Raw genomic sequence first — 22,229 nt, forward strand, 5'->3', positions numbered from 1 at the left:
TGTGTGTGTGTGTGTGTGTGTGTGTTTACTTGTTTGTAAGAACTTTTTCCTCCAGCAGAATGTCTTACAGGGCAGGCCATTCTCCCACTCAGACCTTGTTCCCAAAGCATTCCCCTAACTTGCGGTAATCAGCAACCAATATCCCATATCTGTTGACACCACCCTTGCCGAACTGATAACCTCCCTCTGTCTCATTCTCTTTTTCTTTGGTATCTCTCTCCCCCCCCCCCTCTTTCTCTCTCTCTTTTTCTTGAAGAAGAGGAACAAGCTGAAGAAGAAGGTGAGGTGATACCACACGTCTATTCCCTCCCTACTCTTCCTGCTGAGCATCCTTTTTTGTTTTGTTTTGTTTCAGGCCTAAGGCACTCTCACAGAGTTACTTGGTGTAGAACCAAGAATGCTCCTGACTCCCACGGTGGCTCCAAATCTTAGTGACTAAGATTCAGAAAAGTTGGGGTCAGGGCTCCATTTCTCCGGGAGGAGAATGGGGTTGTTTCAATTGGGAAAGGGGGCCTGTGTAAACACAGGATGTCCAGTTTCTCTCCCCCCCATGCCTGAAAGGTTTGCCTGCTGTTATTCACAAATTTTCTCCCTTCTGGTTTTCAGCCTGGGATGACTCAGCCTCCCTTTATTGTTATGAAATTCACAGGCCACTTTTTTGAGCGTCACATGTTGTCAGGATGCTGTCAGCAGCTCCCGGCTGGTTGCCCAGGAAAGTATAAAGACAAGGAAAGTTTATTACAGCCCTTTTTTATTTCAAGCTTTACAGAGAGAGGCTATAGAACTCAGCCTCTTGGATAATGGCATAGTCACGATTGAATCTACACCCTCCCTTCTCTCCCACTTCCTTATTTGTCACCATCATCACCTCCTCTATGGGTGCCGCTAAGTGCCCTCTGTCTTTGAGCTCTTTGCTCTCCTACTTTTAAGGCTTGCCGGGTTCTGGGAGGTGGTGGGTCTGGAATGCTTTCTAGTGACAACGTGTCAGCCAGCTGCTGCTCTGGCTCTGCCTGCTCCTCCTCTGCCATTATTTCCCAACTTTTCTCCTCATCTGCCTCTGAGCTGTGACCTCCCGCAAACCCCTGTTGTAAATCTAGACTGTCTTCCTCTTCCTCCTTCTACCTGGAAGGGTCGGGATGGGCAGGCAGTCTCCACCATTCTTCCTCCTCTGCCAAGCCCCTGGCATATGTGCAACTCTGTCTCATAACTGGGTCCAATGCTGTTTTCTTTTCTTTTTTTACAATCTGCATTCCACCTCCTAGATGCTTGAAGCCCTTTATTTACGCTCGTAACTTCTTTCTTTCCTTTTCAACCCGTTTGCTTAACCAGGCGACAAGGCTTGATGGCGGTGGCTACTTTTGCCTTCCAGTTATAACCAAGCATTATTTTCCCCCTTCAAATTTTTGTCCTCTGGTACCAATCCCTGTGCACCTGGAAAGTTCTGAGGATCATGTATTATTCTAAATGGAAGCTGAGCCATGAAGTGTAAATGGTTCTTTTCAATATTTTTGTGCCTCTTGGGAAATGGCTCCTATTCTTCTTCTTGCCATTTTTTATTATTAGAAGGCATCCATTGTGGGGAAGAAGCAGAGAAAGAATGATGGCATCACAGTACCAATCAGGGATCACATAAAGTACAAAATGCACTGTGTAGCCATTCAAATTTTGCTACATGGGGACATCGCTAAGGCCAAACAAACAATATTACTCTCAATTTGAATGGAGAGAAGTGGCCTACATATCACAGCTGTCAACTTTTCCCTTTTCTTGTGAGGAATCCTATTCGGAATAAGGGAATTTCCCTTAAAAAATGGGAAACGTTGACAGCTATGCCACATATCTCCGCTTTCCCCCTTGGCGAATGTCTTTTTTATTTTAATGACATTTCCCTCTCATTTTTATCCACAACCTGTAGATCAGGGGTTGGGAACCTTTGGCCTGCCAGAAATTGATGGACTTCAAAGCCTATCAGCCATAGTCAGCATGGCCAAGGATGATGGGAACTGGAGTCCAACAATGTCTGGAAGACTAGAGCTTCCTCACCTCTGCTGTAGATGGATTGATCTGCCTTTTCATTTCTCTCATTATTTGGGTCTCTACCCTACAACTTCCCTCTCTCTCCTTGCTCCACCTCATCCTTGCTCCATCTGTGTTCCCCGTCCTCCTGACCCCTGTGATATATGTTGTTTGCAGTGGCTGACGAACCTGAGCAGGCTGCTGAACAAGGTATCTTTCTTCTTCACTCCATTCTTCCTTTTTGGGGTGGGGGTGGGGACACCAAACCAGGAGGGGGCAAGTCAAAACGTTACTTCCCCTCCTCTCCAGCAAAATCTGGCATGTCACAGCCTGGTGATGGGCAGAGCTAGGCCGCACAACCTCAGGCAAATGGCTGGAAAGAGAGCATAAACACATGGTCTCTGATGCCCTGCTCTACACATGATGAGGTGATAGAAGAGGCTATATCTTAGAGACTAGGAAACCTGTGACTCTCCTGATGATGTTGGAGTACAACCCCCATCATCCCTGGCTATTGACTGTGCTGGCTGGGGCTGATGGATGTTGCAGTCCAACAACATAGATTCCTCATTCCTGATTTGGGTGAAGGGTTGCTTTTGAGTGCTCCCCTACAGAAACACTTATCTGCCATTATGCAGCTAAGACACCAGGCCTGAAGAGGTCCAGTTGCACTAGCTGTTAGTTAGTTAGTTAGTTAGTTAGTTAGTTAGTTAGGTAGTTATTTAGCTAGGTAGGTAGGTAGGTAGTCAGTCAGTGAGTCAGTCTGTCTGTCTGTCTTACTTGTAAAGAGTTGTTAATGTAGGGGAGCATTCATAAATGAGAACTGCTCTCTGCCATATGACACCCACAGAGGCAGCTATGGGGGTTTTTTTTACCCAAGAATATCCGAGGACATTATTCTCATGGGTGTTCTGGTCCAGGAAACACTGTCAGGAGAACGTGGAGAGCTCTGGTGCTTTTACAAGTTGCCACAAGGTTTTACAAAAGAGAATGGAAAAGACCTTGGCCACTATGTCTAAATTAAGGCTAGCCAACCTTCTGCCCTCAGTCTTTGAGGGGGTTTTCTTTTTGCCCTTCTCACATGAAATACTAGGCCAAAAGCTCTGCCTCATTCTGATGCATAGTAGGCTTTATTTACATACGCACACACCTCCGGCAGCTCCCGTGAGGTATTTCTGACTTCCAAGAAGTTATCTCCCCAGCCATCCACACCCCTCAAAGCAGGAGGATGTGCACAGGTTCCTAACAGAATATGCCTTGTTGATATATTTTGTGGAGATATATCTACAGGCCTCTGGTGTTGTCCGTGTGCCACACATGTTCTGGATACATGCATGTCATGTGTTTTCTCTATGTATCTGTGTTGAGAACATGTGCACCCCCATCATGTCTATAAGGGAAGCAACATATCTAAGCCCAGATGTGGGTAAAAGATATTTTCCAGTACCTATGGACATGCCTGTGACCATGATCATGAAAACCGTCTTCTGTCTGGTGTCTGTCTGGACTCACCTGCCAACAGCCCTGAAATTTCGGTTGGATTCCTCTAGGCCGACCCTGGAATATTTACCTGCTGTACAGCCAAGCGTTCTGCTTTCAGCTAGGGTTGAGCCAAAATTTCTCAAAAGAAAAAGTTTGTGGCAGTTGACTTTCTTTTTTTAGCTCCTCCTGAACCACTGGAGAACATCATGAGTAAATGAAAGGATTCATAAATGAATAGATAGATAAATAAATAAATAAATAAATAAACATCCCCTGAATGAGAATCCTCCCCAATTTTGGGTTCTGTGAAAAATTTCACCATTCCTGAATTTTGGGTGCAACTTTGGATCTAGTTTAGGGTTGCATATTTCAAAAAGTGAAAATCCAGACACAAAAGTTGTTGAGAATTATTATTATTATTATTATTGGCCAGATGTGTATGCCAACATGGGTTGCATATATGTCCGGATTTTCCTGATTCCGACTGCAGTATTCTGGGTATGTCCACATGTACGGCAACCCTAATCTAGTTGTATTATGGTTTGATATCATTTTAATATCTTTGAAGAAAACAATGGACCACTCTCTTAGCCCCTTGCTCCCTCCACCCAACCAACCATATGAACTAACAGCAGAGTTTCATTCAAAATTAAATGAGATGGACATGTCTGAGAAGAGAGTTTTCTGAGAACTGTTGGAGAATTTCACCTTACTCCTCCCTCCCAAAAAAACCCCCCACAACCATTGACCCCACCTCCATTTCACCCCCACCAAACATCATGAATAATTTGAGGAGGCTGTTTTAGACCAGTCTCTTGCTGGGTGGGGCTGATGAGAGTCCTAGTGCAAAATGTTGGGAGGGCACCAAGATGGGGAAGGTTGACATGAGCCTCTGTGGACTATAGTCCACCAGCTACATCAAGTGTCATCCTCAGAGTTGCAGATGGATCGATAGGCAGAGAGACCCAGTACCCCCACTGCCATGCATCAACTCTTTCGTCACGACACAATTTCGGTATTACATTCTTCATTTCCTCCAGTTCAACAATCTATACCTTTCAAATTGACCTGCAGTCAGATACCGGTATACCGTATTTTTCCGTGTATAACACGCCCCCGTGTGTGTTTGGTTTTTTTGGGGGGGGGACTCCAAATTAAGAAAATGGGGGGAGATTGTCCAGACTTCTTGAACTTTTTTCAGGGGGTGGCCCAGAGTTGTTCAGCTTTTTTTAGGGGGGATCGGTAAAAATCGCTCACCCGCCTGACCTACGCTGCCACTCGCACGCGTTGCAAAATCCACCTATCGCCTGTCCCCTCGCCGGCAGAAGCCGCAAATCACCCACCCAATTGCCGCAGCGACAGCCAATCAACACCAGCCCTTGCCGCGGCCACCAATAACACGCCCATTAGCCACTGACAATCTCCGGCTCGCGGCAGCAACCAATCCCACATCCCCCCCATGCACTATCCGTGTTTAAGACAGCCCCTGATTTTTTACACAATTTTTAAATTAAAAATAAACCTTGTCTTATACATGGGAAAGTACAGTATATCTCTGTGAGAACACAACGGTTTGTGCTTCACCAATGGTAGCTGAAACCCCACTTCCGCAGCTAGCTCCGGAGGGCAGTAAAGTCAGCCATTTCCTAATCCTGGCCAAGAGCCCACCAGCCCTGCAGGGGAGCTGTTCTCACTTTACAGAGGGGGGAACGCAAGACAGCTGGAGGCAGTAAAAGAGAATTCTCAATGCGGGCATCTAATTCTTGGGAGCTGGGAGGGCCCCAGAGACAGTGCCTTGCTGACAGCCACAGGGATGTAAGAAGCTCCCTTATACCAAGTCAGCCTATTGGTCTCTCTAGCTCCGTACTGTGTACACTTGTTGACGGGCAGCATCTCTGCAGGGTCTCATGCAGAAGCCTTTCTCAGCTCTACCAACCCTCCTCCTGCCCTCCAGAGTTTTTTGAGCTGGCTGTCTTTGTAACAGCCTGTTGACGATTTGTTCTGCATCTATTAATGACCATTCTTTGCCTTCTGTTTCTCGCAGAGGAAGAACGCCCCAGGCCCAGGTAAGCAACAGGTATAAGGTGCTTCTTCCACAGAAGTTCATTGACCACAGGAGCATTGGATGCTGACGTTCTCACTAGAGGGTGGAAGGAGCGGTGTGTACACAAAGGCAGAGTTGCTGCCATTCCCTCCCTCCCCCCCCCCATCAGAGTCTCCTGCGTCTTTGTAAGTGGCCTGACAGGTTGAAAGTCAAGAGGGTTTTCTGCCCAGGGTGGTATCATCACAGTGAGGGAAGGCAGTAATTATTGAATCACTGCCTAGAATGTCTAGTTTTTAAAAGGCCCTGAAACCTTTTGAGTGTTTCCCACCACTACCACTCCCTATAATTTTTATTAAATTTTCTGTTTTACATTTTAGAATATTCATTTAAACAACCCAATGACATCCCTTCTTCTCTTTCCATGGTTCATTTTGGGGTTTTTTTAAAAAAAAATTATTGGGTTTTCTCAATTTACACAAACACAGATAATACACAACTCAGACATACAAAACGCGTACAAACCCAAAAACAAACACATGTAATTTCAAATCCCTAATTTCTTAACCACTTTCCCTGACTTCCCCACACCTCCCTTTCCTGCCTCCCAACTCCAATAATTAACTCAGCAAGTTCTTATCTCCAACTTTTGCCTTATTAATATTTTACTTACTTCTTCTTAATTAACCAAATTTAGCTTGTAAAGCTCCATTAAACCAAAATACACACCCTTTACATACTTTTCTAAGGTCGGCCCAGTTTCCCTTCCACGAATTTCCCAATTTTTATAATATTTACAAAACAGAATAACAAAAAAAACCCAACATATAATTTTAGACCCTTTGGACTCCAAAACTCTCGCCCCCCCTTTCCCGGTTTCGATCCCCAAAGAATATCCATCAATCCGTCAACTCTCAGCCCGGATCCCTCACGTCCGAAGCCCTCAAATCTCTTTCAGTCCCTCTCTGCCAGTTTTGTTGGTAGTCCTTTATAATAAGCATCAAATCTCGGAGAAGCTCTGTCCCAATGGGGTCTACGTTTCTTCCAACCAGACCTCCGTATTCAAAAGTGGAGCCCAAATCATATTTCTTATTCCTTTTAAGTCCAGATGTCCCAAATGACCCAAAAGCTCCAACTTTTACCTTGATCAAATTTGTAATCCATAGGTCTTCCGATCTCCCCATGGGGAGATCTCTCCAATCTTCATTCTCAAATTCAAGCCAAATTTTCATCATCCAGGTCTTGTTTCCTTTGTAATCCATTTTTTCAGGCCTCTGGTTGTCTTTTTTCACCTGCAACGTTTCAGCTCCTCCTTCCCACTCCTCTGAGTCTGCCTATATCTCTTCTTGTTCAGCTGCAAAGTTTTCTTGAGTCAAGTCCTTGGCACCATCAACAAGATTATTTACTTCAAAATTCAAGGTCATAACATCTGTGGCCAGAGGTTCACTCTGATCTTGTAATTTTCCCAAGAGAAAGAACATTCTATCCAGCTCAGCCTGTATTTTTCCATCTGCCGCCATTGTAATGTCTCAGAACCCCCTCTAGAGGGGTTCTGGTTACTTAGTGTTCTTTCTCCAACAGTCTGGTTACTTTGTTTTTATTTTTTCTTTATTTTCAAGCGACTTAAAGTCAAATGTATCAAAAATAACCAGCAGAGATAACAAAAAGCCAATTTTTCTAACTTTGACAGCTCATTTGACAGCTGTCAAAGTCTTTATATCTCCTCAACAGGCTCTCTCACGGATCGCTCCCGGATCCAGGGGGGTTGCGCATCAGCTCCTTAAAATCAGATTTTATCCTCCAGCGAAATACTTATAGTACCAAATCGTGGAATTAAGAACTTTTATCTCACAAAGAGAAAGGTGGTCTTTCGACCTTAGTTATCCAACTCTTGCTTTAAGTTGTCTACAAGACGGGGGGCGGACTTCCTTTTAACGCATCCCCCGGTCGTGCCGAATTTAAAAATAGGATTTTAAGTCCAATTTCCATACTACTCACGGGTTGTTACTTTTGCAGTCCAAATGTTCAAAGGAAGAAGTCAGCGCTCTCCGGCCATGGCTCGCGGCTTCACTCCGTAGAAGAAGCGGTCTACTCACAGCACCACGCCACTCTCCGTCACCCGCTCCAAAGCCTTTAAAAAGGCTTCTTCGTGGGTCGGGGAGGGCGCAGATGGTGCCCACCGAGTCACCAAGTCCACAGGCTTCCGCGCCTGTGGTTTCTGAGGGTCCTCGCGTTGCCGCCGCGGCAGGACCCCTCTTCCACGGAGCCGATTCCCTCCGAAGCTCAGAGGGAATCCGCCATTAGCCGATCGCGCTAACCCGGAAGACCTCTTCCATGGTTCATTTTGCTTAACATAAATCCCAGCACATTTTATATAAACTAAACCATTCAGTACTCCATTATTACATCCATCAAATCTTATTTCCACTGCTGAATTTATCTTAATGCCGCCCACGTTTTCAAATGTACACAATTTCCCCCCATATATTCAATAAACATTTTCCAATCTTCTTTAAACATATATTCCTCTTGTTCTCTTATTCTATATGTTAGGTCCACAAGCTGTGCATATTCCATCAGTTTAAGTTGCCATTCTTCTTTAGCTGGGACCTTGCTCGTTTTCCATTTTTGGACTAACGAAAAACACAAACTGCAGTAGTGGCATACATAAATATCCCTTTTTGACACCTGGGAATTTCTACAAAACCTTCTGAGTGTTGATGGGCTTTGATTTTTATTTTTTAACTGTTGATTCTGTGGAGGCCTGATTAGATTAGCTGATTAATCTCATAGTGATCGTGTTATGTAGTTGGGAGGAGACGGTTTTTACAAAAAAATAAATATGTTATGACTTTTTGTGTGATCACTAGAGCAGCTTGTTGTGACTGCACTGATTTTTTTACAATTAAATTCTAAATTTTATGTGCAGTTGTTTGTCTATTTGATATGCATTTCTTTTTTACTGTACGGTGCAAAGAGTGAGTTAAGGTGATGAATAAGTTCAGTAAATATTGATCCTTCTATAAGAAAAAAAAGGACAACCCAACACAAAATTGGCACTTGAAGATTCCGCTTTTTGATACACAAGTTTAAAAATTCTCTCTCCCCCTCCCCCAAAACAAAACACACTCACAGCAATTCATTTTAGCTTTGACATGTCTAATTCAAGGGAAGTGGTAGCAGAGATTTGTTTTAATTTTTGGCAGTGTTTTTTTTGGGGTGGTGGGGAGAAGGTCAGTAGCATTTTCAGATATTAACTATATTTTTATTTCCTTGTCTGTATTTGCACACAAAGGCCGGTGGTTCCACAGTTGGCTCCTCCAAAAATCCCTGAGGGAGAGAGAGTAGATTTCGATGTGAGTATTCTGTTTTATTAAACTGTCCTAATCCCCGCTTTTTTTCTTTTCTTTTTTGCATCACTTCCCAGACAGCCCCAAGCCTTTCAAACAAACAGCCTCTGCCGATAGACCAGACATTTAGCCTACTAGCACAGATGCCCTCCTCAGTCAACCTTAGTAATTAAATTGGTTCTCAGAAGAGAAGTTTCCTGATGCTCTGCTAGCAACTATACACACGTGGCGGCAACAGCAGCTACATCTACAGACACTAGCTGGTGATAATACAGGTCTTTTTTTCCCCATGGGTGAAAAACAAGGTGGTTCCTAAGTGGAAAAATAGCTGGAAATGAAAATGTAACCATTAAACAGTCCTTTCTTCCATTTATATTTGCTTTTAATTTCTAAAGACAATGCCCGCAGTGTGTATAACATGTACTTTGGCCTTAACTTATTAGAGATAGTGGGCAAGCAGGCACTAGGAGACTTGTGGTCTGTCTCTGTGCAAGACCAAATGTCCTCCTGTACTATTAGAAGTCCTGCAGCAACAAGTGGAATTTTCTTCGGCCATATACAGTGGTACCTCGGGTTAAGTACTTAATTCGTTCCGGAGGTCCGTACTTAACCTGAAACTGTTCTTAACCTGAAGCACCACTTTAGCTTAATGGGGCCTCCTGCTGCCACCGCGCCACTGGAGCACGATTTCTGTTCTCATCCTGAAGCAAAGTTCTTAACCTGAAGCACTATTTCTGGGTTAGCAGAGTCTGTAACCTGAAGCGTATGTAACCTGAGGTACCACTGTAATACCTTTCAAGGGTCCACCCTAGGCCAGCCCACAGAGACAGGCACAGGACTATCTGCTTGACTTTCATCCCCTTCAAGCTAACCTCTCCCTCTGCCTGATGGACAGGACATCCACCGCAAGCGTATGGAGAAGGACCTCTTGGAGCTGCAGACCCTCATTGACGTGCACTTTGAGCAGAGGAAGAAAGAAGAGGAGGAGCTCGTTGGTCTCATGTCAAGGATTGTGAGTTCTTCTTCTTTTTTGTATATAATTTTAATTAGTTTTCTTTTCTAACAACAAATATCAAAACCATTTCCAAACATACATTCTTCCCCTTCCCGTTGACTTCCTTCAGTTTCCCCTCTGGTTTGTTACATTAAACGATACAATCTGCTATTCCTTATCTGTCAAAATGTTATTAAAGGATTGTGAGTTCTGGGCAGCAAAGGATTGTGTGTAGCTGGGAACAGAGGGGCCTCTGGTCAGTGTGGAGACACACACACACACACACACACACACACACACACACCTGTGTATTGTGTGTAGACTGGCCCCCATTCATTTCACAAGGCTGTCCACACCTGAATAAATCCCCCACCAGTTTCATCTCTAGTCTTCCCCAATCTGATACCCTCCATATGTTTTTGGACCACATCTCTCATTATCCCTGACTGTTGGCCATGCTGTTGCGACTGATGGATGTTGGGAGTCCCAGAACATCTGGAGGGCCACAGGTGTCCCCATCCCTGCATTGGGTGGCTCATTTGAAATTGGTCAGTGGTCCAACAGTTTACCTGCTCACACCACCTACTTCTAAGGGCGTCGTGGCAATCACATACAGTGGACGCTCGGGTTGCAAATGTGACCCATGCGGGAAGCACGTTCGCAACCTGCAGCGTCCGCAACCCGCAGTGCTGCGTCTTCTGTGCATGCGCAAAGCACAATTTAGCACTTCTGCGCATGCGCAAGGGCCAAAACCCAGAGGTAACCTGTTCCGGTACTTCCGGATTCGGCGCAGTGCGCGACCTGAAATCACGCAACCCAAAGCGACTGTAACCCAAGGAATGACAGTAGTGGTTTTTCCTTTGTTTAATTATAGGCATGGGAGGCAATATCCACTGTCATACATTTAAGGCACTCTTCCACCCCTTTGACAGTCATGGCTTCCCCCACTTGAATCCTGGACCCTGTTGTTTGTTTAAGGATGCTGGGAACTGTAGCTCTATGAAGGGTAAATAAATTTCCCCAGGATTCTTTGGGGAAGATATGACTGTTAAGTGGCACAGATGGGCTTTGAATGTATAGCTTGGATGTGACTTGGGAATGTAGCCCATGAGACCTTTAATTCTCTCTCTCTCTTTCTCTCTCTCTCTTTCTCTCACGCACACAAACACACCTGAAATGAAACCAGCACCACCCATCTTGCACTTAGGAAAAACAATTCCACCGCTGTTCTTTAACCCCTTCTCTGTGTTACTTTTCTGATACCTGTGCCACCACCCACTGCTATTTGTTCCATTTGAGAAAACGTATCGGTACAGATAGCTGCTTTTTTTCAGAAATTTAAAAAGGCTGGCGGTTCAGGGATCTTCATTGCTATGCCCAGTTTGGCCCTAAAAGGCAAATACTGGGTTGTGGTTCGAGGACCCGACCCCCGCGATGCGAAATGAATACACAAGGACACATGATATAAGGTTAATGGGCATGGGAAAGGCCACAACTTTATTGATTACAGCAGTGAAAAGGTATTGGCTTAGGCATTGGATCTCTAAAACAAGTGGGTTTATTCACCAGTAGGTGGAGCCTGTTGATGCTAATCCAACTATAGGCTCCCCCCTGATGTCACCGAGGGTCGTGCCATGGCCTCCCGCCAAGCAGGCATCGGACAGAACACACAACCGCCAGATTCCTTTAACGGAATACCCAAAAATTGAAGGCATAGGCGATGGCCACACCTAGCCCTTTGACACACCACAAAACATCATTCCAATGCCTAACCTACCCACCAATACCACAAAAGTTGGTAGGTGAGGTAGGCGAAAAAACCAAAAAGCCTAATGCCAAATGGAAAAACTCCAACCAGGCCCCCTAGACAACCAGGGTGACCAACCTAAGGTCCATAGCAAGGCCAATGACCTAAGCCCTAACTCTAAGGGAGTGGAGGGTGGGTGACTCGCGACGAGACGACGGCGAAGAATGAGGCCGGGGAGAGGCTGGCACCGCAGCAAAAGGCTGCTGAACACGCCCCCTCCGAGGCACCTGGTTGGATGCCTGCAGAGGGGCGTGGGCTCCAGCCAGATGAGGTGGAGGCAGGGGGCTAACGCCCCCTGCTAGGGGTGGTGCTCGGGCTCCCGCCCACAACCACTCCCCTCTCTTCCAGGGAGGAGAGTCTTTGGCAAGGGGTATGGGGGGGGGTTGATAAGAAATGCTGGCGGCTAAGAAGCTGCCCAGAGGGGAAAGAAGTTTTTTAAGGTTACACAGAAAGGCAAATTTTTATATGAGAGAGAGAGAGAGAGACGCAACCTGTTCTTCAAGATTACATCAAAGGGTCTGACCTGCTTGATGTTTTTACAGGCGACTTGACTTGCAAGCGTATGTTGATTAACCCAGCAGTGGTGTAGATAAGGATCTGAGAGGTATTTTTAAGAGACATTTCAAAATGTGGGTAAAATGTATTCGTCCAGTTCCAGAGACATATGGGAAATGGCCTTTCAAATATAAATTGGCACACTTTCCCCAGCAATATTTGAATCTTGTAGCTGCATCCTGTGTTGCAAATCATGTAGCGAGCTGGATGTTGAGCAAAATAACCTCCAAGGTTCCCTTGCAAGCCTATTATTTCAATGTTTCAACATTTCCAAGCACAATTCAAAGTGTTGGTGCTAACCTTTAAAGCCCTAAACGGCCTCGGTCCTGTATACCTGAAGGAGCATCTCCACCCCCATCGTTCTTCCCGGACACTGAGGTCCAGCTCCGAGGGCCTTCTGGCAGTTCCCTCACTGCAAGACATGAAGCACAGGGAACCAGGCAGAGGGCCTTCTCGGTAGTCGCACCCACCTGGTGGAACACCCTCCCATCAGGTGTCAAGGAAATAAGTAACTACCGTACTTTTAAAAGACATCTGAAGGCAGTCCTGTTTAGGGAAGATTTTAATGTTTAATGCTGTACTATATTGTGTTTTTAATATTCAGTTGGGAGCCACCCAGAGTGGCTGGGGAAACCCAGCCAGATGGGTGGGGTAGAAATAATAAATTGTTGTTGTTGTTGTTGTTGTTGTTGTTGTTGTTGTTGTTGTTGTTGTTGACCAAACCCGTTGGGTTGGCTTAGAAGAGCCATTCTGGCTGCCAAAAAGCAGGAAATACAAAACCATACATAGAGTGCCAGACTGCCAGGGACTGTACAGAGAAGGAATGGTGGAGACCGCCTCCCCGCCCCCCCCAACCTTCCAGAGAAGAGGAAGACAGTATAGATTTACAATAGTGGTTTGAGGAAGGTCACGGCTCAGAGGCAGATGAAGAGCAGAGTTGGGCAATAATGGGAGAGGAGGAGCGGGAAGCAGAGCTGGAGCAGCTGGCTGACACATTATCACTAGAAAGCATTCCAGAAACCCCCCTTCTCCCAGAACCCGGCGAGCATTGAAAGTAGGAGAGCAAAGGGCTCAGAGACAAATGGCCCTAATCAGCCACCGTAAGGTGGGTGGTGCTGTTGACGATTGAGGAGAGAAGGGGGAGTAGAGTTTACTAAGCGTTTCTAAGCCTCTCTCTGTGATTTTTGAATAAAAGACTTTGGTAAGAACTCTCCCTGTTGGTCTATTCCTGGTAGCCTACTGTGGGGGTGGGATCAGATTCCCTGAAGCCTGACACAGATGCAGCCAAGAAAGTCACAGCATGGAAGAATCAAGGTCTGGGTCTAAAGGATGGGTGGGGGAGCCTGTGCCCCCCCCCCAATGCTCTTGGAGTCTTCCAGCTCCCACCACGACAGAGAGCGAGGCCAACGCTTAGGGGTGATGAGAGCTACAGTCTGGTGAGATCCGGGTGCAGCGGTGTACCTAGGGGTTGGTCGTGTTGGCCCCCGCCAAGGTCCCAAGCACAGGGGGACACGAAAATCACGACTCTCTGCTCTGCCTTGGAATGACTAGGAGCCTGTCTGCCCATCCGCACACTGTGCCCAGGCCACTCCTTCACTGCTCTGGGTAGCCAGGCAATGTGTGCAGGTTCCTCTTCCAAGTGCGCAAGGGAGCTTAGGTGCACCTCTCTCTGGGGAGCCCACCCTGCTCTCAAGATATGCAGGGGAATAGTGTGCAGATTATGGTGCTGGAGGAGACTCTTGAGAGTCCCATGGACTGCAAGAAGATCAAACCTCTCCATTCTTAAGGAAATCAGCCCTGAGTGCTCACTGGAAGGACAGATCCTGAAGCCGAGGCTCCAATACTTTGGCCACCTCATGAGAAGAGAAGACTTCCTGGAAAAGACCTTGATGTTGGGAAAGATGGAGGGCACAAGGAGAAGGGGACGACAGAGGACATGATGGTTGGACAGTGTTCTCAAAGCTACCAGCATGACTTTGACCAAACTGCAGGAGGCAGTGGAAGACAGGAGTGCCTGGCGTGCTCTGGTCCATGGGGTCACGAAGAGTCGGACACGACTAACCGACTAACCGACTAACCAACAACAAGTGTGCAGATCTGTGCAGTATGAAAAGGCTTCTCTCTCTCTTAAACCACCACCTTCTCTCCTCTTTTGCTTTCACTCCTTTCATTACCTTTTTGACCTCCCCCCACCCTTTTATTTTATTTCCCCTCTTCCAGGCTTAGCTATTTGGCCACCTCTTTGTTGGGTTCATGGAAATATGAACAGTGCTCAGATCTGCAAAAGGCTCGTTTAAAATAATAATCTATAGGTTCAAACTTTTACAAACAGGTGGAGTCTGAGACAGATGTTGGCAGCTGGAAAGAAGGGGAAGGAGGGGGGAGAGAGAAGAAAAATGAAGTCTATGTTTGGGGTGAATGCACTTTGGAGATCTAGGGTCTATCTCTCTTTCTCTAGGGCAGCTTTGCTCCACCTTGCACTCTCCAGATGTTTTTGGACTACAGCTCCCATGAGCCTTAGCCAGCATGGCAAAAACACAAAGACAGACCGTGGTGCAGGGAATGGTTGTTCTTTGCTCCCACCTAGTGGTTGGTTAGCTGTGTAGGCATAAGCTCTTAAATGCTGAATCCGAAACAGCAACAGGGTTGCTCGCTTGCAGAATCTACTGAAGAATATTCAGATGTCGCAGGTTGTGTGACAAAAAGAGTGCTGGTTCACCAGCACTGGAAAAAGAGAAATAGTCATATACATGGTTATCCCAAGTGACAAGGGTGTTCCACAGGACCATTCAGGAAAGGAAGGGAAGAAAGACTTCATGGGTACCATGGCATTCACGCTCTCTGGTTTGACAACCCTTGGACTGCAACATCCCAGATAGGTTCCGTGCCTGGCAAAGGAACGCCTCCCATTTCCCAAGTTCTGTTGTTGAACATCTCTTACTTTTCAGAAGCTTCTCCTGCCTAGTAGTCGGTGTTGTTTACAAAGTCACTTTCACGTTTCTCCTTGAGCACCGCAAAGGTCTGAGCCATTTCTCGTGTCTTTCGGCAGGAACATCGGCGGGCGGAACGTGCTGAGCAGCAGCGAGTCCGCACTGAGAAGGAACGGGAGCGGCAGAACAAACTGGCCGTGAGTATTGCCATTGCCTGGCAGTTTCCCATTCCAGCTCACGGGTGGGGGACCTCAGGCCAGGAGCCAAATGCGGCCCTCTAGCGTTCTCGGCCCGGCCCTGGGGACTCTCCCCAAGCCACACTTCACTTCATATGCTCATATCCTGGGGACAGCCCCCAGATTTACAAATCAGTCCTGTTGTGGGTTAAACCACAGAACCTAGGACTTGCCGATCAGAAGGTTGGCGGTTCGAATCCCCGCGACGGGGTGAGCTCCCATTGCTCGGTCCCTGCTCCTGCCAACCTAGCAGTCTGAAAGCACGTCAAAGTGCATGTAGATAAATAGGTACCACTCCAGTGGGAAGGTAAACAGCGTTTCCATGTGTTGCTCTGGTTCGCCGGAAGCGGCTTAGTCATGCTGGCCACATGACCCGGAAGCTGTACGCCAGCTCTCTTGGCCAATAAAGCGAGATGAGCGCCACAACCCCAGAGTCGGCCATGACTAGACCTAATGGCCAGGGGTCCCTTTACCTTTACCACATACAAAATCTATTGAAGTTAAAATGTGTCCCCGGATTCATTGAAAAAAATCTGGTAACCTTACATTAACTGTCCCACTTTAAGTGGGATATCCTAGATTTACTAGCTCCCAGGATGTCCCCTTTTGGCTCCCACGAGAGAAGGGCCCCGAAAGATGCCCGTTTTGGGGGGTCATGATCTTGTGCGAGTCATGTGGCTCCCACGGGAGTGTGGCCCTGAAAAATGCACACGCTGATTTGACTTGGTGACATGTTGGAGAGTATGAAATGAGCCCGCTCTAGAAAAGGTGAGATTTACATTGGTTGCTTTGCCCACATTCCCCCCCCCCCACACACACACCACTGTCGTGTGACTGCTGGGTGGTGGCCCAGTTGGGAATGTTACCCTTAATCTGAAAAAAGGTTCCCTGCCCCTCCCTGTTCTGCCATTGGATAATGGATTCCACACGGTCGCCCTGTGCAGGAAGAGAAGATGAGGAAGGAGGAGGAGGAGGCCAAGAAACGGGCAGAAGATGATGCCAAGAAGAAGAAAGTGCTGTCCAATATGGGGGCTCATTTTGGCGGGTACCTGGTAAAGGTAAGTTGCTGGGTAACAGTAAGGAGGGATTTACTCTTTTGGATAATCACAGTCTTTGCTTTGCTTTGCTTCCTAATATTTCAACCACTTGCATGCCATCCAATTGGACCTGTTCTAAAGGTGTACAGTGCTAGCTAATTTCTCACTGCAAAACCATAGCTTCATAGTAGAGGGCGTGCTTTGCAGGGGGGGTGGGGAGTGTTGCTATAGGATATTTGGCGCTTATTTTTTCTCTTTTTTGATTTTTCACCTTTTTATTAAACAATTTTTATTTACTTTTACAAGTGTAGAATTCTAACAATACAAAGTACATAGTCACACTTAGAGATTTCTCCGAATCTCTGGACTTCCCACCTTCCCTTCCGTGGGTCCAATTGTCAACCTTTGCGACTGCATATTATTCCATAATCCATATTTTATGTCACTCCATTTTGTCTATAGTATCTGCTACATTACCAGTGTTATTGCAATCCTGCTAATGTTTTCATCTGCTTACAGTGGTCTCCCAGATAAATTTTTCCCATTCTTTATTAAAGTTTGGGGGATATTTGGTGTTTCTAACAGGGAAAGGGAGATGTGAGCTGAACAGTCTGGAGAGAGCAAATTCACCCTAACCCCAAGTAAAACCTGATGTCCACCTTATCTATTCAGGTTCATCCTCTGCAACTATTCTCAAGCCTTTGAGAATCTGCTTCCCACCTGATCTTCTGGAAGGGACGGAATATATAATATCACCACGATGCCATCAAGTGGCTCTTTTCACAATTGCAGCCACCATCCCTTTCCTGCAATTCAGTCTGTCGAGGGTAGAGAGATACCTGTAGCCGATCCAGATGTTTCTGGACTCCCAACTAGGGCTGGAAGAATCTGTGCATCTTGCTTCTCTCCTTTTCCCCATTTTTCCATTCTTCATTTTGGTTCTTCACACTGCAGCAATTTGCAAATTCTTTTTGTATATATTGGGGGGGGGGGAGGTTCCCAATGAAAATTCTCCAGCATTTTACTGCAAATTTCTCCTATTGAATTTTATGTTATTTTCACCAATATATTCATCGATGTGCACCGTTTCCAAATACATGCATTTTTGTAAACAATGTTTTGCTGGAGAACTGCAAAATTCAGATGAGTGCCAGTTTTTGAAGGGTAGCTGTGTTTTGGTTCACGGATTGCTCTGGCAAGTTTGTAAGCAGCTTGCAAACACAGTAAAAATACAAAAAAAAAATCCCAGTTACAGTAAACACAATCAATAAAAACCTAAAAAACAAAAGCATTTTCTGCAAATACAAGCTCTCACAGATCCTTCTAACACCAAAAGAGGCCGCAAATACTTTAAAAGCCTTCAAATTAAGGGTCAAAATCCTGGTTTAAAATGTTTTCCCTAGGTGACTCCCTTTTGCACACGCTTCCCACCTGGTTTCTCTCTCTTAGGCCGAGCAGAAACGTGGCAAGAGGCAGACAGGCCGTGAAATGAAGATCCGGATCTTATCAGAGCGAAGGAAGCCGCTCAATGTAGAGAACTTAAGCGAACAACAGCTGAGGTTGGTAACAGAGTGGAGCTGCAAGACTGGCGCCAAGGGTCCCCTGCAAGGGTCCCCCATAGAAGAGCCCCCTTGACCCTGCCCCCCTCACCATTGCAGCTCGCTCATTCAGGTGCCTCACACTTTGGCCCTGTTATAAGGGGGGGGGGGCTGCTCCTTTTCCCTTATGGGGTATCCCAGAGCCCGTATAGAGTCCTTAAGTGCGTTCCTTATTGGTAGGAGAAATAGCAGGCGCCAACCAGAGTACAGCCATACCTTGGAAGTCGAACGGAATCCGTTCCGGAAGTCCGTTCAACTTCCAAAACATTCGGGAAGCCACAGAAGCCACAATGGATGTTCGTGTTCCAAAGAACGTTCCCAAACCGGAACAATCACTTCTGGGTTTGCGGCGTTTGGGAGTCAAAACGTTCATCTCACAAGGCGTTCGACTTCTGAGGTGCGACTGTAAATTGAAAAGCAGAGCGGCTAGTAAGCCTGATCTTTATTCAGGGAACAGTTGCAACAGGGTCCCCACTCACCACACACAGGAGGGAGGAGAACCCTGAACAATGGTGTTCAAGCCCTTATATAGACTTTTGAAATTGCCCTCCCTGTAGCCCAAGACCAACTCCCTGAAACAGCATACATACATCACAGAAGGAGGCGGTCTCCAGCAGAAATCCCGCCTGCCAGGATACCTGATAATGGTCACTGATTGCATTACCTGGGCAGCCTGGCCATTCTTTTGTGATGGTTAATACTTTAGTTCCCGAGTCCAGGTCACAGGCTCATCCTATTCATACACAAATGCGGCCTTAAGACAGGATTTGCAAGCAAAAAGACAATGGGAAGGCTTTCCCCATTTGCCTCCCTTACTGCAGAGGAATACTTGAGGTCAATGGGAGAGTCAAAATGGCTTCAGGATTGCTCTCCCATACTATTCCAGACACATAGTTCATATATTTAGATATGTGTGCATATATGAACATTTATTCTATATTTGAGACCTTAAAAGTCTTATAACAGCCCAAAGCAGACACAGCAGTGGCGGGGAAGGAGATACTGCTGCCTGGATGCCCTTGGCTCTGTCTGGCAGCCAAGATGAGGCAGAGGAGCACCATGAGTTGACAGCAATGGCAGAGAGGAGGGAGGGGACCAGGGAAGGTGGCTTGGCCAAAGCCCCCACCATGGCCATCAGCAGTTCTTGGCACTGTTGAGTGCCTGGCCAGGGAGGGGCATGAGGGATGTTGGGGGGGAGGGGTTTTTTTTAATCAGATAAGTCCCCCAAACCCCAATGCAATTTGCCTCTCTCTGTCCAGGGACACAGCCAAGGAGCTACATGACTGGATCCATCAACTAGAATCAGAGAAATTTGACCTGATGGAAAAATACAAATGTCAGAAGTATGAGGTAAGGAGGGAGAAAAAGAAATATACTTTTGGATACGGAACTTTCCCTGCTGCCAAAATGATACTAACATCAATTTCCCTCTCTGTGTTGTGTGTTTTCCCTTCCTTTCCAGATCAATGTTCTTTACAACCGCATCAGCCACGCCCAGAAATTGTGAGTGACCTTGTGGTTCCGGCAGCAACACACACACACAAATTACTCTGCCCTCAAATCCCATTGCCCACCCACCCACCGCATGTTTTAAGGCCACAAAACTTGTGCATTTTCACAACTAGAATCCACAGTGTGGAAACGGCTTGAGGAACAGGTTCTAGTGTTCATATGGAACTGTTCATGAATTCATAAAGTCCACAACTGCCAGGTTTATAAAATGTATTTTAAAAATCCTCTTTTTGGCACCTGCTAAGGACATTTTTGTTCAGACAAGCTTACCCAAATGCTTAGGAGTTTGGGGTCATTTTAATCTGTTTCAGCATTTTAGTATTTTAACTTTTGCATGTTTTAAAGTACAGCTGCAATTTTTTCCTTGATTTTATTGTTATATCTTTATGTAAACTGCTTTGGGGGTTGCTGTTGTTTTTACAATCAAGCGGTATATAAATTTTCTGAATAAATAGATAAAATACTATTTTGGAGAGCTGGAATCCAGGTCACCAAAATCTCAAGATCTGCACCAATTGGAAGCTGAAATTCAGCTGTAGCATTCTCTCAAACTTTAACATTTCATATTTGGAAATTTGCTGTGTCATATTTTGGTCTTGCGACTGCTTAGCTTGAGTTTCCCTCACAAAATATATTTCAGATACATACTGTATATATGCAAGCAGTACACAGAGCTGGGTGTGAGTCTTCTTGGGTGGATAGATAGATAGATAGATAGATAGATAGATAGATAGATAGATAGATAGATAGATGGTGAATGTGGACATTTTACAACTTGTACATTTCTTCCTTGCAGCAAGAAAGGTGCCGGAAAAGCCAGACTTGGTGGCCGCTGGAAGTAAAAAAGACGACACCCACCCGCCTACAGTTCATGCAGAGATCTGGGAGCTACTGTTGATTGCAGCATCCCATTGCTTCCCCTGCCCTGTTTTATGTTGAAAGCTGACCAGCTTGCCTTTTGTCCATTCTTCTTCACCCCTGTCATGTGTGCCTGTAACAAGCTCTTTGTCACAAGCCAAACCCAATAAACCAAACTCTCCCCTCTGTGGTACCTCCCCAGTGAGTACAACCTCCCTGTGTTTTATTGGTGGAAAGAATGTAGAATCTCTGTATCTTTATCCTCGCTTTCCAGAGAAGCTGCTTTATACTGAGTCACACTTCTGGTCCATCAAGCTCCTTATTGTCTACACTGACTGGCAGCACAATGACGATTGCTCCAAGCACGTTAAAACTTGGTTAGATTTGCATTTGCCCTCATCCACCTTTAAGCAAATGTTCCCCACAAAAATGCTTAGGCTACAATAAATTGCAGACCCTTAGCTTTGCAAATAAGTGAATAGTTTCCAGACCTTACAGCAAACAAGTCTCCATCCACTGGAAATAAAATGAAGAAAAGGGTTCCAAGCAACTCGAAAAGAAAAGTACTTGGCTTCCATACAAAGTGAATCAGGCAATCTTTGTGTTAGCTATAATAAGCAAGCTATAAAATCTCCCTTTTGGAGAGGTTCTTTTCATTTGCAGGGAGCCATAGATAGCCACGTGGCTTCTTGCTTGTTCCAGGAAGCGTGAAGAGAGGAAAAACTGAGAAGGGGGTGCTGAGAGCCTACTAAGCCATACCCACACTGGTAACTTGAACTCAGAGTGCAGGTTAACATTTTCATGTACGCCAGCGGCACCCTCATTATACAGCTTCCACACCTCTTTTGGCACTTGAGGTCTATATTTTTGAGGACCTATCTTGTAATGTTGCTTTAAACTGTTTTTAATGTTGTCTTTTAATGCCATAACTCACACTGGGACATTAGAGTGAAAGGCTGGTAAATAATAATAATAATCAGTGCTTTTTTTCTGGGGGTACTCAAGGCCATGCGGTACTGGCAACAAAGCTGTAAGAGGTCAAGTGGATGCCTTTAAATTTATAACTTTCCTTGATTATTTTTAAAGAAGGTAAAAATAGATAATCCAAAATAAAGATAGGAACTGTTACGAAACAAAAAAAACATTGAAAGCAAAACAAGGCAGTTGCTAGGCTTGGTCACATGGTTGCTATACTACTTTAGAGTGATGGGAATTCTCAGAGTTTAAAAAAAGCAGCACGGGATGAATACCTGGGAGACTTTGGTGCGTGGCGATACTCTCCCTTTAAGACTAGCTGTACCACTCCAACAGAGGGCCTACTTATTGCAGCTAAGGAGGGAGCGCTGGAGCTCAGGGAGGAGAGAGTTTGCAGCGGGAGCCATTTTGTGTGTGTGTTGAACATAGGCCTGCAACTCCACAAGAGAGCCACCCGCATCCCATTTCAGAAGAGGCTTCATTGGGATACTAGAAGTGAGGAGCAGGAGTGTGCTGAAAGCAGAGCAGCACGTAAGAGGTAGCTCAGTCTGGGCCCTTTTCATAGACGTTGCTGGGGGAAAGCCTGATAGCAGCAGGCCTGTTGCACTTCTATGCTTTGCAATCCTGCACAAGCCGTACCGCTTGGCAACATTGCAGGGCTGCTGGCGGCGGGTGGAGGGGAGGTATGGGGCAACTGGGACAAATAGACCCAGGCCTACACAAAACCAGAGATTCCCTGCCTCGGTTCCTCTGGGTGCCGTTGGCCACCAATGGTTGCTTGAAGGATGAGATTTCCAGATTTCCAGGCAAATGTGCCACTGAAAAGTAATTTTCTGTG

General features: G+C 45.9%; 1 protein-coding gene across 1 annotated transcript; it reads left to right on the forward strand.

The window, feature by feature from the left end:
- The first annotated feature begins 257 nt into the window (after positions 1-257).
- TNNT1 (troponin T1, slow skeletal type) lies at positions 258-20,621 on the forward strand. The gene is made up of 11 exons (XM_083472077.1): positions 258-280; positions 2,194-2,226; positions 5,543-5,564; positions 8,835-8,895; positions 9,785-9,901; positions 15,295-15,372; positions 16,356-16,469; positions 17,898-18,007; positions 19,306-19,396; positions 19,509-19,549; positions 20,355-20,621. The coding sequence occupies exons 5-11, from the start codon at positions 9,803-9,805 to the stop codon at positions 20,398-20,400; spliced, it is 579 nt and encodes a 192-aa protein (XP_083328203.1). The 5' UTR covers positions 258-280; positions 2,194-2,226; positions 5,543-5,564; positions 8,835-8,895; positions 9,785-9,802; the 3' UTR covers positions 20,401-20,621.
- Positions 20,622-22,229: the final 1,608 nt, after the last annotated feature.

Source organism: Podarcis liolepis (genome assembly GCF_965112155.1).
Source record: "Podarcis liolepis genome assembly, chromosome: 13".
NCBI lineage: Eukaryota > Metazoa > Chordata > Lepidosauria > Squamata > Lacertidae > Podarcis > Podarcis liolepis.